The sequence below is a fragment of the Panthera onca genome, chromosome A3 (assembly GCF_046562875.1).
Source record: "Panthera onca isolate mPanOnc1 chromosome A3, mPanOnc1 haplotype 2, whole genome shotgun sequence".
In the NCBI taxonomy this organism is placed as follows: domain Eukaryota; kingdom Metazoa; phylum Chordata; class Mammalia; order Carnivora; family Felidae; genus Panthera; species Panthera onca.
This window is the reverse complement of record NC_138341.1, coordinates 59,066,283-59,082,079: the sequence shown is the minus strand read 5'-3', so window position 1 is coordinate 59,082,079 and position 15,797 is coordinate 59,066,283. Positions and strand designations below refer to the sequence as shown.

Here is a 15,797-nt window from a genome sequence, read left to right as displayed (position 1 = left end):
ATTAAATAAAAACTAAAAATCAGGTCTGTGCCAGAAACCAAGCATTTTATATATGTGTGTGTGTGTGTGTGTGTGTGTGTATACATATATATATATATATATACATATGTGTGTGTGTATATATATATATATATATGTATATATAAACTCACTTAATTCTTATAATAAATGTATGAGTTTTTAATCTTCATTTTATAGTTAAATAAACTCTGGCACAGAGAGGTAAAGTAACTTCCCAAAGTCACACAGCTAGTAAAGCCAAGATTTGATGCCAAGAAGAATGAAGCGGTTTGTGCTTTCCATCACTATGCTACATATGAGCGAAATGACAATCATGTGGGGTCCTAAGAAGGCCAGATGGCATGGGATCCAAAATCTAGGCCAGAGGCTCCCAAACTTTCTCAGTTCATGGCACCCTATGTGTCTCAGTAGTCATATGGTACCCCTAGGCCAAAAGAAATACCAGCAATTCCATTTAATAAAGCGATTCAAACAACTTAAGTATTTATGTCCCAAAAACATAGTAGCCATTTGAAAACATAATATACAGAGATTGAAACAAAACAATTAATTCCTAATAACCACAATTACTAATAGGATGTGTACACTAACAGAAGTTGGGCACTACACAACTTCTCAAACCTTGAAATCAGATTGGAAACCCTCACACTCGCTCCTGTTCTATGTGAACTGTTGTGTGGTACGTGCTTTTTATCACAGCAAGTCCTGAAAAGCTGCCTTCATATAGCTAGGACATCCTAAAAGGAATGTGGCGCAATCTCATGTTGAGACCCTGCACTACCTGGAGCTACTTGTTTGTATAGTGTCTGACAGACGTCTTGTGTTTTCTGTGAAATTCTTAAATATCCTGCAGGACTCCTGTGAATTCACTGCAGTCCCTAGGATGCCTCAGTGCAGTTTGAGAGCTATGATTGCCGTCAAAGTCATAGAAGCAGAGAGGCTGGGCCTTCAAGAGGAGTAGGGACTGTTCCTCTATTATGGCAGAAGGATGAGTACAGATATAAGGACATTTGTTTACTTAGCACGCGGTGACAACTTTGATCTCACACCTGGGCTTCTACTTAGATCAAGGTGACCACCAAATGGCAGGTACTTCCCTGTGAAGAGCTACTGTGAATATTTTATATGTAACACTATTTTATAAGAAGCATAGCTATAACTGCTTTTCATTTCATTGTCATTTAAGCAGTATTTGTGCTAACCTAATAGTTTTACTTTACTTTTTTTTATTTTTTTTTAATGTTTATTCATTTTTTGAGAGAGAGAGAGAGCACAAGCTAGGGGAGGCGGACAGAGAGAGAGGGAGACACAGAATCCAAAGCAAGTTCCAGGCTCCGAGCTGCTGGCACAGAGCCTGGCATGGGGCTCAAACCTATGAACCACGAGATCATGACCTGGGCCGAAGTCGGAGGCTTAACCGACAAAGCCACCCAGGTGCCCCTTTAACTTTATTTTTAAGTTAAGAGGTATAAATTACAACTTGGCAGAGGCATTTGATGCATTTTCTCTATCAGCTACACTGTCATATATATAACATTAATATTCTCAAATATCATGAATGTCCAGTTGCTATGTTTTGAAACCCAACCTTAGATGCTTGGTTTATACACGTACTTTTCTAACTGGTACATTCCAACTTGTGCATCTCAAGTTCTAAATTTGAAACATATTTTAAGTTTTTATATAAAATCTCAGTATAAGCATTCAAATATAATGCAATAAATGTCTCCTCATTTGCTAGCAATGGAAGTAAAACTTTATTTTCCCTTTAAAAAGTAGATAAATGTTTGGCATGTGTTTCTATTTTGTTAAATATGAAAATCAACAAGAGACAGATAATTCAGATTTTGGAATTTGTTTAGTATTACATATATTTATTATTAACTATAACTGAATATATGAGGGAAATTCATAGTCCTGACCTAGTTTCCTTTGGGGCAAAATACCCTGAAGCTTCCAAAACATTGTTAGACATGAATGCCAAGGGTGGAGGCAGGGAAATTACAAGTTTCTTTAAAGCAATGTTTTAAAATGAAAACAATTAATAAAAGAGAAGAAAGAACTATTTATGAAAATAACAGAAGAAAATGTTCATTTATGATACAAAGATACATTATTATTAAGATCAAAATTTTCTTTGTATCATAACCATGTTCTAAAACTGGGTTCATTCATACCGTACTATATTTGAAGAGTAAATAATTACTGTATCTATGAATTATTGCCGGTCATCAAACTTTGGATTGAGGGAGTCAAGATACAATGTAAGTTTTCTTTCTGTTTTTCCTGGAAAAGAATTAATTTTTTGCCTAAGAAAGAATTATTAAGGCATGATATTAAACTGGCTAGCTGGACATTAACACTCAGGTACAGTGTTCTATATGTGCAAATATCCAGACATATATTCTTATTTTTAACATAAATCTTTGTGGGTGTGATGGCCTTGGATATACAGCCCTCAGGACTCCTTCAGGAGGAATGAAGGCTGGAAGTTGACTGACAAAAGCTACACTTGGCCAAGGTGGCTACTAGCCAGTGTCTGAGCATGGTTGGGTGCTAGTTCTACAAGGGACTCCTCTAATGAGGAACTTTGGCTCACGGACTCCCCATTTAGCTTGGCTGAAACTTTCTCAGGACCATGCTGTAGCCTGAGGCTCTTTATACCCATTCTTCTCTCACTCCTTCTCCTTTCACAGGGTTCAGATCAGCATCCCAGTCAACAGATTCTTCCCACCTACTTTTCTCTCTTCCTCCTTTATCTTTCACATCTCCCCCATAAACCTCTTGCATTCCTAGTACATCTTCTTTTAATCTTTAATTATTTTTTAAGTGATCTCTATGCCCAATGTGGGGCTCAAACTCATAACCCCGAGATCAAGAGTCACATGTTCTACTGATTCTACTGACTGAGCCAGTCAGGCGCCCTCTTAGTATAGCTTGACATCTGCTTCTCAGAAGCACTATGGGTATGTTTTTAAAAGATTTAAATTAAAGAAATACATGTATAAATTATTAAAATGTCGAAGAACACCTGGAATTAAAACAACCGTTTACTGGGGCACCTGGGTGACTCAGTCACTTGAGCATCCGACTGGATTTCAGCTCAGGTCATGATCCCAGGGTCGTGGGATAGAGTGCTGTGTCAGCTGTGCACTGAGCATGAGCCCGCTTAGGATTCTCATTCTCTCTCTCCCTCTGCTCCTCTCCCCCCATTCGCATGCTCTCTCTAAAATAAAACCAAAAACCAAAAACTGTTTACTGCCTAATCCCACCAGAGCCTCTCATCCCATTTGCAAATGGGACCATTTTTAACTCTTATAGTAGCTCCTTCTGGTCCTATGCCCACATTTCTAAACAAGTTTTGTCACTTAGAATCGCATTCAGATGCATGTAACAAAAACCAAAAAAAAAAAAAAAAAAAAAAAAAAAAATCATCACTTAACAGAATGGATTAGTTTTTCCTCATAGAACCAGAAATCTGCAGTTAGGCAGTCCATGGCTGATAAGGCAGGTCCATGATATCATCAGGTACCAGGTACCTACTTTCCATCCCTCCCCCTTTATTAAGTGGCTTTTTGTCAACATTATTCCAGCAATCAATTCTCCCCTTTCCCTGCATCAATTCTTCCCTTCTTTATTGGATCACTTCCATTAGCATACCAACAGAAACAGAGGTTATTTCTCCTATCTAAAAAAAGAAATAACAACCTCTTTTGATTACACTTCTCCCTCAAGCTCCTGCCCCATTTCTCCTTTTTCCTTTGTTAACATACCCCTTCTTACATTGTTAATTCCTAATTTCTCCCCTCCCATTTTCTCTTAAGTATATTCCAGTCAGGCTCCTGCCCACATCATCTACTGAAACAGCTCTTATGCAAGTCACTGATGACCTCCATGCTACTCCATCCAATGGTCCCTCTGAGGCATCTTGTTACTGGTTTCTTATATAATAGTAACACTTCACTTTCTTCTTGGAACCTAGTTTCCAGGATACCACACTCCCTTCAATGTGCTCTGTCTACTCCTTTTAGTCTCCTTGATCCATCTTTCCCTTTTTCTATCTCCAATCCCCAAATGCTGGAGGATTCCAGAACTCAGCCCTTTGGCCTCCTCTAGTTCTCTATGTACACTCACTCCCCTGGAGATCTTTACCAATCTCTTGGCTTTAATACCATCTGGTGGCTGCCTCCCAATTTTCTCTCTCCAGCCCAGATTTTTTTCTAAACTACAGACTACTATAATTAACTACTGGACTTCTCCACTTGAATATCTAATGGCCTTTCAAACACTGATGTCCAAAACTGAGCTTGGACTCATTTCCCTCAAAAATGTCTCTGATATTTCCCTCAAAAATGTCTCTTTGGAATCTCCTTCATCTCAGTAAATGGCAACTCCATTCTTCTATCTCCCATATTTGATCCATTAGCAAATTCTGATGGCTCAAAACTCAAAATATACCCAGAATCTGGCCACTTCTCACATCACAATCACAATCATCCAGTCCAAGCCACCATTATTTACCTGGACTATGACAATAGACTTCTAATTCATCTCCCTGATTCTACCTTCACTCCCTTCAATTTGTTCCCTTCATAATATCCAGAGTGATCCAGCTGAAAAGTGAATTAGATCAGGTTCTTCCTCTGCACAAAAATTCTGCAAGGGTTTCCCATCTCACTTAGAGTAAAAGTTAAGTCCTAACAAAGGCCTAGAAGGTTCTATATAACTAGTGTCTAATTGCCTCTCAATTCCTACTACTCTTCCCCTTGCTCGTTCCATTCTAGTCACCTTGACCTTTTGCTGTTCTTTAAACATGCCAGGTATACTCCCATCTCAGGCTGCTATTCCCTCAACCTGGAAACATCTTCTCCAGCTGTCTTCCATTGCTTACTCCTGCATGTCTTAATCACATAATATTGCAGTGAGGCCTTTCTTGGTCACCAAATATCAGGCCCATCATGCACTACCATCCCCCACACATATCTCCTATCTTTCTTGCATTATTTTTCCCTAACAGTTTTCACTTTCTTTCATACTCTATATTGTACTTATTAATATTTTCATGACTATTTCCCTACTGGAAATGTAAACTGCAGGAGAACAGAAATATTGGTCATTTTTGTCTGTTTTGTTCACTGGTAACCCCAGCACTGAGAATACTATTGGGCATATGGTAGATACAAAAAAAAAAAAAAAAAAAAAATATATATATATATATATATATATATAATTATAAATAAATAATATATAATATATAAAAATATATATATTATATATTATATATTAAATATATATTTATATTTATATATATATATAAATATATAAATATATATATATATATATAAATATATATATATATATATATATATATATATATATGTAATGACTTGAGTGAAAACAAAATGGTCAAAAGCAGACCCCTGCCCCTCAGGCATATCTCAGATCCAGACTAGAAGAAATCCAAGAACAGAAGCTGAAAAGGCACCTCACAATTGAGTCTGGCCCCTTTAATAAGTTTTCATGTAGATCCTACTGGTGACCTCTGCTTACTTTGGCCAGAGCTACTTCATATGGCCACCTCCAACTTCATGGGGAACAGGGTAACTGAGTACTTTAAACTGGTCACATTGCCACTGGGAACAACAGTGTCTGTTCATAAAGAAAAATAGATATTAGGCAAGCAATTAGTAATGTCTTCCATATGTTATTTCTTTATTTAGTCACTACCTATTGATTGCTTATTATCATGAATCAAGATTTAATTCTCTTGTATCTTTTATCTCTTATCCATTATTCTTTAAAATTTTATATTAGATCAGATATTAGATTTATCAGTTCCTTTTCTTCCCTCATTCCAAGATTCCTAGTAGAACCTTCTGTCCCCTGCCCCAATTTGGAATAGTTGCTCTCTAGGTCTAAGGCACAGTTATCATCCTAAAGATTACTCTTCACTTCTTTTTTTTTTTCTTTTTTAAGTTTATTTATTTATTTATTTCGAGAGAGAATGCAAGTGGGGTAGGCGCAGAGAGAAGGGGGAGAGAGAGAACTCCAAGCAGGCCTCACACTGTCAGCGCAGAGCCCTATGTGGGGCTCGAACCCATGAACCATAAGATCATGACCTGAGCCGAAATCAAGAGTCGGCTGCTAAATTGACTGAGCCGCCCAGGGACCCTCTCTTCACTTCTTTCTTATGTAAGATCTTCCGTTTCCTAAGAAGTCTTGTTTCTTGGTTTGTTCTGTTGCTTTAGAATAGCACACCTTCCAATAACTTCCTGAGAAAAGTACCCGGTAGGTAAATTTTTTTGAGAGCTAACAAGTCTGGAAATGTCCCTGCTTGAAAGACAATTCAGAATTCTACACATAGAACTCTAGGCTAAAAATCTCTTCCCTTCACAATTTTGAAAGCATCATCCCACTGTTTTGTCTTTGTGTTGTTGCTGGCAAGTCTGATTCCCATTCCTCTGTACGTATCTTATTTTCTTTTCTCCTCTGAAAGCTTTTTGGATCTTCTCTTCATCTTTGGTTTTCTAAAATTCACAAAATAGGCCTCTAATATTGATCTTTTTTCAGTCACTGAGTTCTTTCACACTGGAAATAAGCACCTTCCAGTTCTTGGAATTTTTCTTCTATCATTTTTTTGTTTCTTCCCTTCTGTTTCCTGTTAATCATTTACATATTAAACCTTCCGGCCTAATACTCTAATTTCCTTATCTTCTGTTGCCTACTGTTCACCAAAATGTCCTTTTGTCATTGTGGTCGTGCTAGAGAGACATTTCAACTTAATCTTTCAATCCTTCTAGTATTTTTTTTCTATTTATGCTGTCATATTTTGTTTAATTAATGTTTATTTTGAGAGAGTGCATGCAAGCAGGGGAAGGGCAGAGAGAGAGGTAAAGAGGGAGAGAGAGAATCCCAAACAAGCTCTACACTGCCTGACGCAGGGCTCGATCTCACAAACTGTGAGAACATGACTTGAGCTGAAATCAAGAGTCAGACACTCAACCGACTAGGCCACCCAGGTGCCCCGGCTGTCATATTTTTAGTTCTCAAGAGCTCCTTCCCCTTTTCCCAAATATCCCTTTCTTAAAAATAGCTTCCTATTCTTGTTTCAAAGATGCAACATCTCCTCTTACATCTCTGTGGGGATTAATTTTAAATTCCCAAATTTACTTCTGTTTATTGCATTGTCCCTGATTCTTTATCTTTTGTTTGTTTTAGACTCAAACTCCTAGATCTTAGATTTACAGATGGAGAATTCCCTCAAAAGCATCATAATCTGTAGCTCTCTGGTTATATTTAAAAGTAAATCTCTTTAAAAATTTATTGGGAGCTTGTTATGCATTGGCAGGTTTATTAACTTATAACTCCACTGTAAGGAGATTGGTTGGCACACCTACCTTTTCAAAGGAAACTACCAAATTTGTTACTTGTATCCTTTGCTCTGGGACAGCAGGGGAGGGGAGGGAGGGAAGGAAAATATATTTTTTTCAGAGAAGGATCCTTTAAACAGGTTACACAGAGACATATACCTAGCTGCTAGAGAGGGGAAAGAGCTGAGGAAGATCTCATCATTCCAGATATAGACTCTCACTTAATCCCCTTATTCTCAGTCTAGCCACCTCACTTCTACTGAGTATTGTGCTTAGCATCTTCAAGTCCAGAAACACCTTGGCATGGTGCTTCCAGAAAATAATTATCCCATCTCATTTGTTCTTTATACAGACTGCCTCTAATTTTCCTGTTTTATCCTACATCTCACTCCCAGGCTAATCTCTATGCCTTCTCTCTAAACTCTTACTATCTTTTTACTAAACTTTACTTTCCTCTAAACTTTACTATCTTTTTACTTGGTATCCTACAACTTAGCACTCATCAGTGTCTTAGTGATTTCATGTGTCTATATTCCTTGACTAGGTTATACTGAGGACTCAGCCCGCATCTTACACTTCCTTAGTGCATCCCATAATGGTGGCAGTCAATAAATATTGTGTGATAAGTTTTATATAAGTAATATGCTGTTTCTAATAGTTGTAATTTAAAGTCATCATGGTTTGCCAACTGTTATTTTATGAGAAAACCAAACTGATTTTCATACAATCGGATGAAAGGAAAGATCAGGTAATGATGCTATCAATTCTATAACTGAGAAAATTATGATAAAATGAGTTCCATAAACTCACAATCTATCTGTGATAGGTTTAGAAAATAATTTGTATTTTTACATAGCATGGCAAGTAATTCATTACAAGAACTAAAAAAAGAAAATTATCTTTTCTTGGGATTTTAAAATTGTACCTGGAAATGCAGAACTGCTATAGAAAGAAATCAGGGTAGAGCTGACTATATTGTATATTTTTGTAGTTGATTGTACATACACAATTCAAATAATTTAATCTAAAATCAACATGTGTGAGTTTACATCTATCTTAATAACACTGCCTTTAAATAATTATGCAATAATCTGCAAATATGAATGTGACTTGACTCACAATAATTTAAAGAATTGAAAAATTCCACCATAGTGGTACACAATTTAATAGTCACTCAATGCTGAAACTATCATTCCCTTTGTAAAATATTTGTAAAATGAACAGTTTGTAAAACAGTTTAAGAAATTCAAAGCTGGAGGGGCACTTGGGTGGCTCAGACAGTTAAGTGTCTGACTTCGGCTGAGGTCATGATCTCACGGTTCGTGAGTTCGAGGCCCGTGTTGGGCTCTGTGCTGACAGCCCAGGGCCTAGAGCCTGCTTTGGATTCTGTGTCTCCCTCTCTTCCTCTGCCCCTGCCCGACTCATGCTCTGTCTCTGTCTCTCTAAAATAAACATTAAAATTTTTTTTAAAAAAAGAAAAATTCAAAGCTGGAAATTATTAAACACTTTCTTAAAATAAAATGATTTTAGAAGAGAGCCCCCAAAAAAGAGAGAGAAATATTTTGATAGCTAGTAAAACTAAAACTATAAATTACATCTCATACTTTTAAATGCATTTCAAACTAGGAATAGGCCTAGTTTGAAAAACCAACTTTAAAAAACAATTTTCCTACAGACATATATATAGGTAAGTCTTGATTTATAAACCGATTTGAATTTGCAAGTGGAGGGAATTATTTTTAAATGGTACAATTTACAGGTCACTGGATCAACAACATGAACTAAGTGTTGGTTTTTATGACAACTATAAAATCTCATTATTCAATAGAGGGGAAAATCCAAGCTCAAACTGTATCCTCTGAAATACTTTATGTTTCTGTAGTTGCCTTGCTAATTTCCAAACAATTGGACCTTCTGAAGAAATAAGGATCCCTTAAAAAGAAGAAAACCAAGATAAATTCTATAAGTCTTAAATTTGCCATTTTGGGGGGTAAAAAATTTATATCAGTTAGAGTTCAACTTTATTAACACCAAGGTATTGAGGGAGTTTTTTCATCCCTTCTTTAAGAATATGTCGTGGTCAACTGTTGCCATCTTAGGGCTAAATATATGGAGAAAACTACTAATAGAAATTTAAGCACATGTTATCTTTAGAGCCGCCACACTGGATAATACACAAAAAGGAGGGCCCTAGAGTAGCTTGGGAAGCACTTATTTTGCAACTAATAAAAGGTTAAGGGGATCCTTTTAAAAATTTAGCTTGAACACAAAATTTTTAACTTACTGTAATATAAGAGATCTTTAGGATAACACACATACACATATTTTTAGAAGACTTAGCTCACAGTCTTGTTTAGAAACTGAGGAAGAGGACAGATAATGTTAGGAGGTCTCTCAAAGGCCCTAAAGATGTGGGGACCAATCTGGACTAGTGGGCAGGGTGGAGGTCAAGTTATCTTACTAAAATAAATCACCATATCAAGAATGTGCTGGTATTAAAAGGACTATTTTAACTTACCAATCACACAAATAAACCACAAAATATGACAGAACATAAAGAAGGATAAATTCCATTGGAAATATTAAAAGTGACCCATTGGTACAACAGCCTAAGAAACCACTATTGTCAGTTTGATGTAAATTACAAAAGTTTATATATATTCTATCATGAAAATTCCTTTTCTGCATTGAATTAATTCAATAGTGAGGGATGTCCTTCTCCTGATTCCACCTATATACAAAACACACAAAGTTGCTTAAAAATTAAAATGCAATAACGTCTATTTAAAAAGGATTGCCTATTGGGATGCCTCACTGCATATTTTAAGATGCCTGACATGTTCCAACTTACCCTGTGCGATGGTAAGGGTGAGGCCACAAGACACACCTCTTACTATAGGTAGTAGGCTTGCCCTCCAGTCAAATAATTTTGAGCCTGCTTTTAAGGTGAGTAATGGCATTGAGAAGCACAATTTGAGTTGTACTAAGTTTAAAACTTTCTGGAGCATATTTTGTATTCAAGTCTTAAAGTCTGATTAAAAGTTTAGTGAAAACGAATTATGAGTTTTTACGTAATTTCACCCTTTGAATACATTCTTAAATCAAATTTAAAAAGTACTATGCTTCTAATAATATTAATTCAGCCTAGCAAACATGCTCTGGAAAATAATAATTCATGCCATTTGAGGAGGTAACCAAATAGTTACCTTCATGAATAAAAGTAGACTAGTTTAAACAAAAAATGAGGAAAAACTAGACTCCACTGAAATGATAGCCCATATTCAAATATTCAGTTAAGATATGTTCCTAATAACCATAAATTCAATGTTGTAGATTTATGGATACAGCCATGGGCCTAAACCTCAAACAAGAGTAGTCAGACCTAAAATAAATCACATTATAAACAAGTCAGTATTTAAATCCATACAAGATATTCAATTCCATAAAAGTTATAATTAGTAGTAGTACTCATGTAACTTCAATTACATGTATGACTAGAATATAACTTAATGATTCTTTTAATCATAAACAAGTCTAATTTTTCTAGGCAACTGGTATTTCTTAAGTGTATAAACAAAGTTGAGGAATTTGTCCATTATTTTGTGATCCAAGGTCACTAATTATTATGTCCTGAATCTAGACCCATTCAAGATGTAGCTCCTGTTGTCTAGGTCCAAACTGTGCTAACAGAACTTTCTGTAATGGAAATGTTCTGTATCTATATTGTCCATATGATATATGTGGCTACTGAGCACTTAAAATATGGGTAGTGCAACTTTAATTCTAATTAGTTTCAATTTATTTTTATTTATTTTTTTAATTTTTTTTTTTAACGTTTATTTATTTTTGAGACAGAGAGAGACAGAGCATGAACAGGGGAGGGGCAGAGAGAGAGGGAGACACAGAATCTGAAACAGACTCCAGGCTCTGAGTGGTCAGCTCAGAGCCCGACGCGGGGCTCTAACTCACAGACCATGAGATCATGACCTGAGCCAAAGTCGGACGCTTAACCGACCGAGCCACCCAGGCTCCCCTCAATTTATTTTTAAATAGCCACAGTAACTGGTAGCTATGATATTAAACAACACAACTTAGAGGGTTCAAAAAATAAGAGCAAATGTCTTGTTATGTTAGGTCTAACTCCAGTCCACTTGTTGACTTCCATAAGCATCGTACTTACAAATGCCTGCTAGAGTGATAGGCCAAAAAACCTTCTGCCCTACGGTTTTATCTTCATTCAAAAATATGATTAAGTCTATGCCAGTAAACATCTAATATAACATTCAGATAAATCCAAACAAAATATACCATCCAAAAAGATTTTTATTAGCATTTATAGTGTCAGTACAACTATACTGACTAATGAGGCAGCCTGGTGGCCTGTGTCAATCTGTCTAATGTTAGTTCTAGAATGACTAGAATTCAAACTATGAAATATCCCCTCTTAAAAAGGTTTTGTCCATTACCTATCATAACACAAGAATACCAATTACTGCATAGTTTTCAGCTCCACTGGTTAAACACTGCAAAATCATGTCAAACCATTTTACCTGACAGACATATTTGTTCTTCCATTTGCTCAGCACACAGTGACTGTTTTGCATCAGCTCCTGAAGGAAACAGAAAAAGAGACAACGTAGTTGGCTATACACACTGTTGTTATCACTTAAAGTGTTTCTGATTCGCAAGCAAAAAAAAAAACCCAAAAAAGCAAAAGTCCAAAACAAAACAAAACAAAACAAAAAAAAAGATCAGCATGCCACACAAAGATGCAACTGTTTTGGAACTCCTCACTAGACAAAAGCAAAGCTATCATCACTAGGAGAGTTGATCCTTTATGAAAATTAAAGCTGTTGAAAGATGTTTTAAAATAGATTTGTTTGTTGCCATTTTTGAAACTTTTGGAAAGATACCTCCAACTCCTTGAGTGAGTCTCGAAGTTTTTCTGGGCGTCTATTTTTGAGTGTCCATGGATAATCTCGTGCTGGCAAATGAAACATGTACTACAGTTAGTTAAACATGATTTAAAAAGGAAACACTGCTGAGCAGCGTGCCTTGGGAGGATTAAAATAAAACACCTCCTTAATTGAGAGGAAGTGGGCTTCATTTCCATCATCAAATAACAGTCTTTTCAAAAGCTTTGTCATAGGAACAGGATTTTTACCACAAAACAATCTCGGTGATCATAATTTTATGATGACAACCAACGTGGCTCAGAGAATCCCTGGGAAAGTTTCCTTGTCCTGTGAATCTAGTACCTAATTGTAAATGACCAACTCTTTGCCAGAGAAGTAACTTTTTCACATGAATAATTAAAAGTTCAATCCAAAAGAAATTTCAAGTAGCCTTCTCAAACCTAAAAATTCCTATGAGTGAATGAATATACTAAGGGAAGAAATATAACACAAAATATGATGCACAGAATACAAATTTTAAAGTAAACATCACCTATGACATTTTTATTTAAAATGATTCTCTTTAAAAGCTATACCACAATTCAATAATGATAAGCCTTTTTTTGTTTTAAATGCATTTAATTAAAAGATAAAATTATTCTTTAGTAGAAACTCAATGTTAGCGTAAGACAAACTAAAAATAGTTTACTTAAAAGAACAACATGTTAAATCATTATAATGATATCTGTTTCATCAGGAAAATAAATTCATCTTTGAGTTCTCCTAAATAATAATTCTAAATAAGAGTTATACATATGTGCATATGTTCTGTATGCATCCTCCTATAATATGTAGTGTATATAGTATATGTAGTCATTTAAATTTTACAGAATTACTATGTATCTTATTTCAGAAAATTAATTTCATTCTATAAACATAATGTATGATGTATAGAGCATATGTACAAGGTTTTAAATTGATGTTGCAGCTACTAATACAGCATTTAAAAAATTAAACGTCAGCTTGACCATTTAAAACAAGGGAACAAGTAGGATTTTCAGCTCTACCTGTATTATATATAAAACTTAAATTATATTTAATTTCACTCATCAAAGCCATATTTCATTGTAGCCAAATTACATATATAATGTATTTATATACCTGAGAACAGATAAGGCTAGAAAGAATAAAATGCTAATATTAATCATTACAAATTTTCGTTCTTTTTTACAAATTTTATTTTCTTAAAATGGGTAAAATGTATCAATCATTTAGGCATGGTATGTATAATAAAACATTATCAGAATTTAAATATAATATACTTACTTTAAATATAATAAATGATATAAATATGGTTAAGAAAGTTTATGTTCACACAAGCATAGATCTTGTTCAAAACTAGACAGAGATTTCAATGGTCTGAATTAGAAGTGCCTAAGAAATATAATTCTCATGTTTATATACCTCAACAATGGGAATTTATAATTAAAGAAATTTGGAAGGAGTAACATTTCCTACTTGTACAGAAAGCTTAAAAAAATTTTTAAGACTGAATCTTCAGGGATATTAAAACTCCAGTTTTATAATAATTACAAAAAAATATAAAGTAAGCTTACATTCTGCCAGCTTATGCTTTTCTTCTAAGTCACCATGCTCTGTCACTGATACTGTGGCAGAAGAGAGAAGGAAGAAAATAAAAATGGAAGTTATTTTAATTTTAATACTTTGTATTTTGAAATGCACATATATAATGTATATTATGCACGTTGTTGAGATTAATGAGTTATGTTAAATTTTTAAGAGGCAGGTGAAAAAATGCCATAAAGTGGATGTTTTCATTTCATAGAGGTATTTCTTAAATTTGTAGTGCAAAGGCTTACATCACACAACAGGTGGGCCAATATCCTGAGCTCACAATCTCATCAGATAGGGAAGAGAACTGCAACGGAGTCCAGAATAGAAGCTGCTTCAGTCTGTCATCAGAACCATGAAGCTAGCCTATTAACCACCAAGCTAAGCATACAGGATGCCCACCCCAGCACCACTTCAACAGAGACCAAAACAGGAAGTAACTAGCTAGAGAGACCTTTTGGCCCATCATGAAACTTCTGGGATTAACAGGATTAATCAGATAAAGAAAATTGATCATTCACTCAGAAATGCCTATTTCAGATATCAGGTGAGGATCCGGGAGGCCAGCACCAGTGGGACCCACGCATTAACAATGCCCTCTACTGGGACACTGATAAATAAACGTGAATAGACTGTCCAGTTATCAGTCGGATCGGCAGTAAAATGAACATTTTCATGTTCTTCTACAGCATTTTCTCAATATTGCTTTATTTTATACAGAACAGATATCAACCTCAACATTTTTCTAAAGGACTAAAATGACTTTTTTTTAATTTTAGAATTTACCTAATGCTCAAAAAAGGGTTTTTTTTAATGGTCAGTATTTTACAGTTTAAAATATTTCATTTATAAAAATTAGTTGTATAGAATAGATACTTTACCTGCTGGGTCTTTCTTGTCATAATACTGGTAGATCCCTATGTCTCTATCTATAGAAAAGAAGAAATAACATTAGATTGTGATAAAAAGTTCTGGGAAATAAGAAGCCAAACCATGCTATATATATGTCAGGATTGGGGTTGGGAGTGGGTAGGCAGGAAGGAGGACATAAACCATCTTTTTATGTTACTAGAAATAAATAAGATCAAAAGTATATGCGTTCATCTATTCCAGGGATATGTGGGAACTGGAAGGTTTATCAATCTAATTAGAGAAGATTTACACAAAACTGGAAGGGCATGAGGAAAGGAGCAGTAAAAAACTGAAATCAAATAAGACCAACTTTTCTCTTTCACACTTCCTCTGATATTTTTCACAGGGTGCTACCAAAAGGAACTGCCACTAAGCAACACCATATGAAATTAGTGGATGGAAATGCCCTGTTGGATTCTGAGTTGTTGCTTGCTTTTCTCCAGTTTAGCTTGAATCTAGTACAGTGCTTGGGGGAAATTTGCAGGAGAAAAAGAAAATTAGAGGAAAGCATGGGTAAGTTACCTGAAGCTTGTTTAGATTCAAAAAACCTTCCAAATGCATTCAAATTCAGATGTTCTCCTGGGACTAAAAAGCAAAGCAAGGCTTCCTAGAGTGATTTAACCAAGGACTCTGTCTTTGCAACTGAATTACAGGAAAACAAAATAACTGTGTCCATTTTGTTCCTATATGTGAATAGTGAAATCTTTTTCCTTTGAATTAACGTTTGTTTCCCTCCATGCAAAATAATTCTAGTTACTAACAAAAGAATGCAACGGTTTCTGAAGAAGTGGAAGCAGTACAGGCTGCCCCCTAGTGACTGACTGCTCCAAACTTTCTCAAACTAAATGAAACTCAAAAGAGGTATTACAGCTATAGCCAATTTTTTAAATAGAGTTGTTAAAAATATTCAATCCTGTGTACTTATTAAAGCTCCATTCTATTTACCATGCCACTAATTGGAACACAT

At 35.3% G+C, this 15,797-nt stretch overlaps 1 protein-coding gene across 3 annotated transcripts in view; it reads right to left on the bottom strand.

The window, feature by feature from the left end:
- WDPCP (WD repeat containing planar cell polarity effector) overlaps positions 1-15,797 on the bottom strand; it is a 377,252-nt gene that overhangs the window by 270,274 nt on the left and 91,181 nt on the right. For 2 of the 3 annotated variants that reach the window (XM_060604729.3, XM_060604709.3), the window contains exons 3-6: positions 14,800-14,847; positions 13,903-13,953; positions 12,305-12,375; positions 11,942-12,001 (exon numbers count right to left, since the gene is read on the bottom strand). In XM_060604729.3, the coding sequence (XP_060460712.1) occupies positions 11,942-12,001; positions 12,305-12,375; positions 13,903-13,953; positions 14,800-14,847 (230 nt within the window). Of the gene's footprint in view, positions 1-11,941; positions 12,002-12,304; positions 12,378-13,902; positions 13,954-14,799; positions 14,848-15,797 lie in introns of those variants that run through there. The other variant, XM_078444546.1, reaches the window with a different exon arrangement.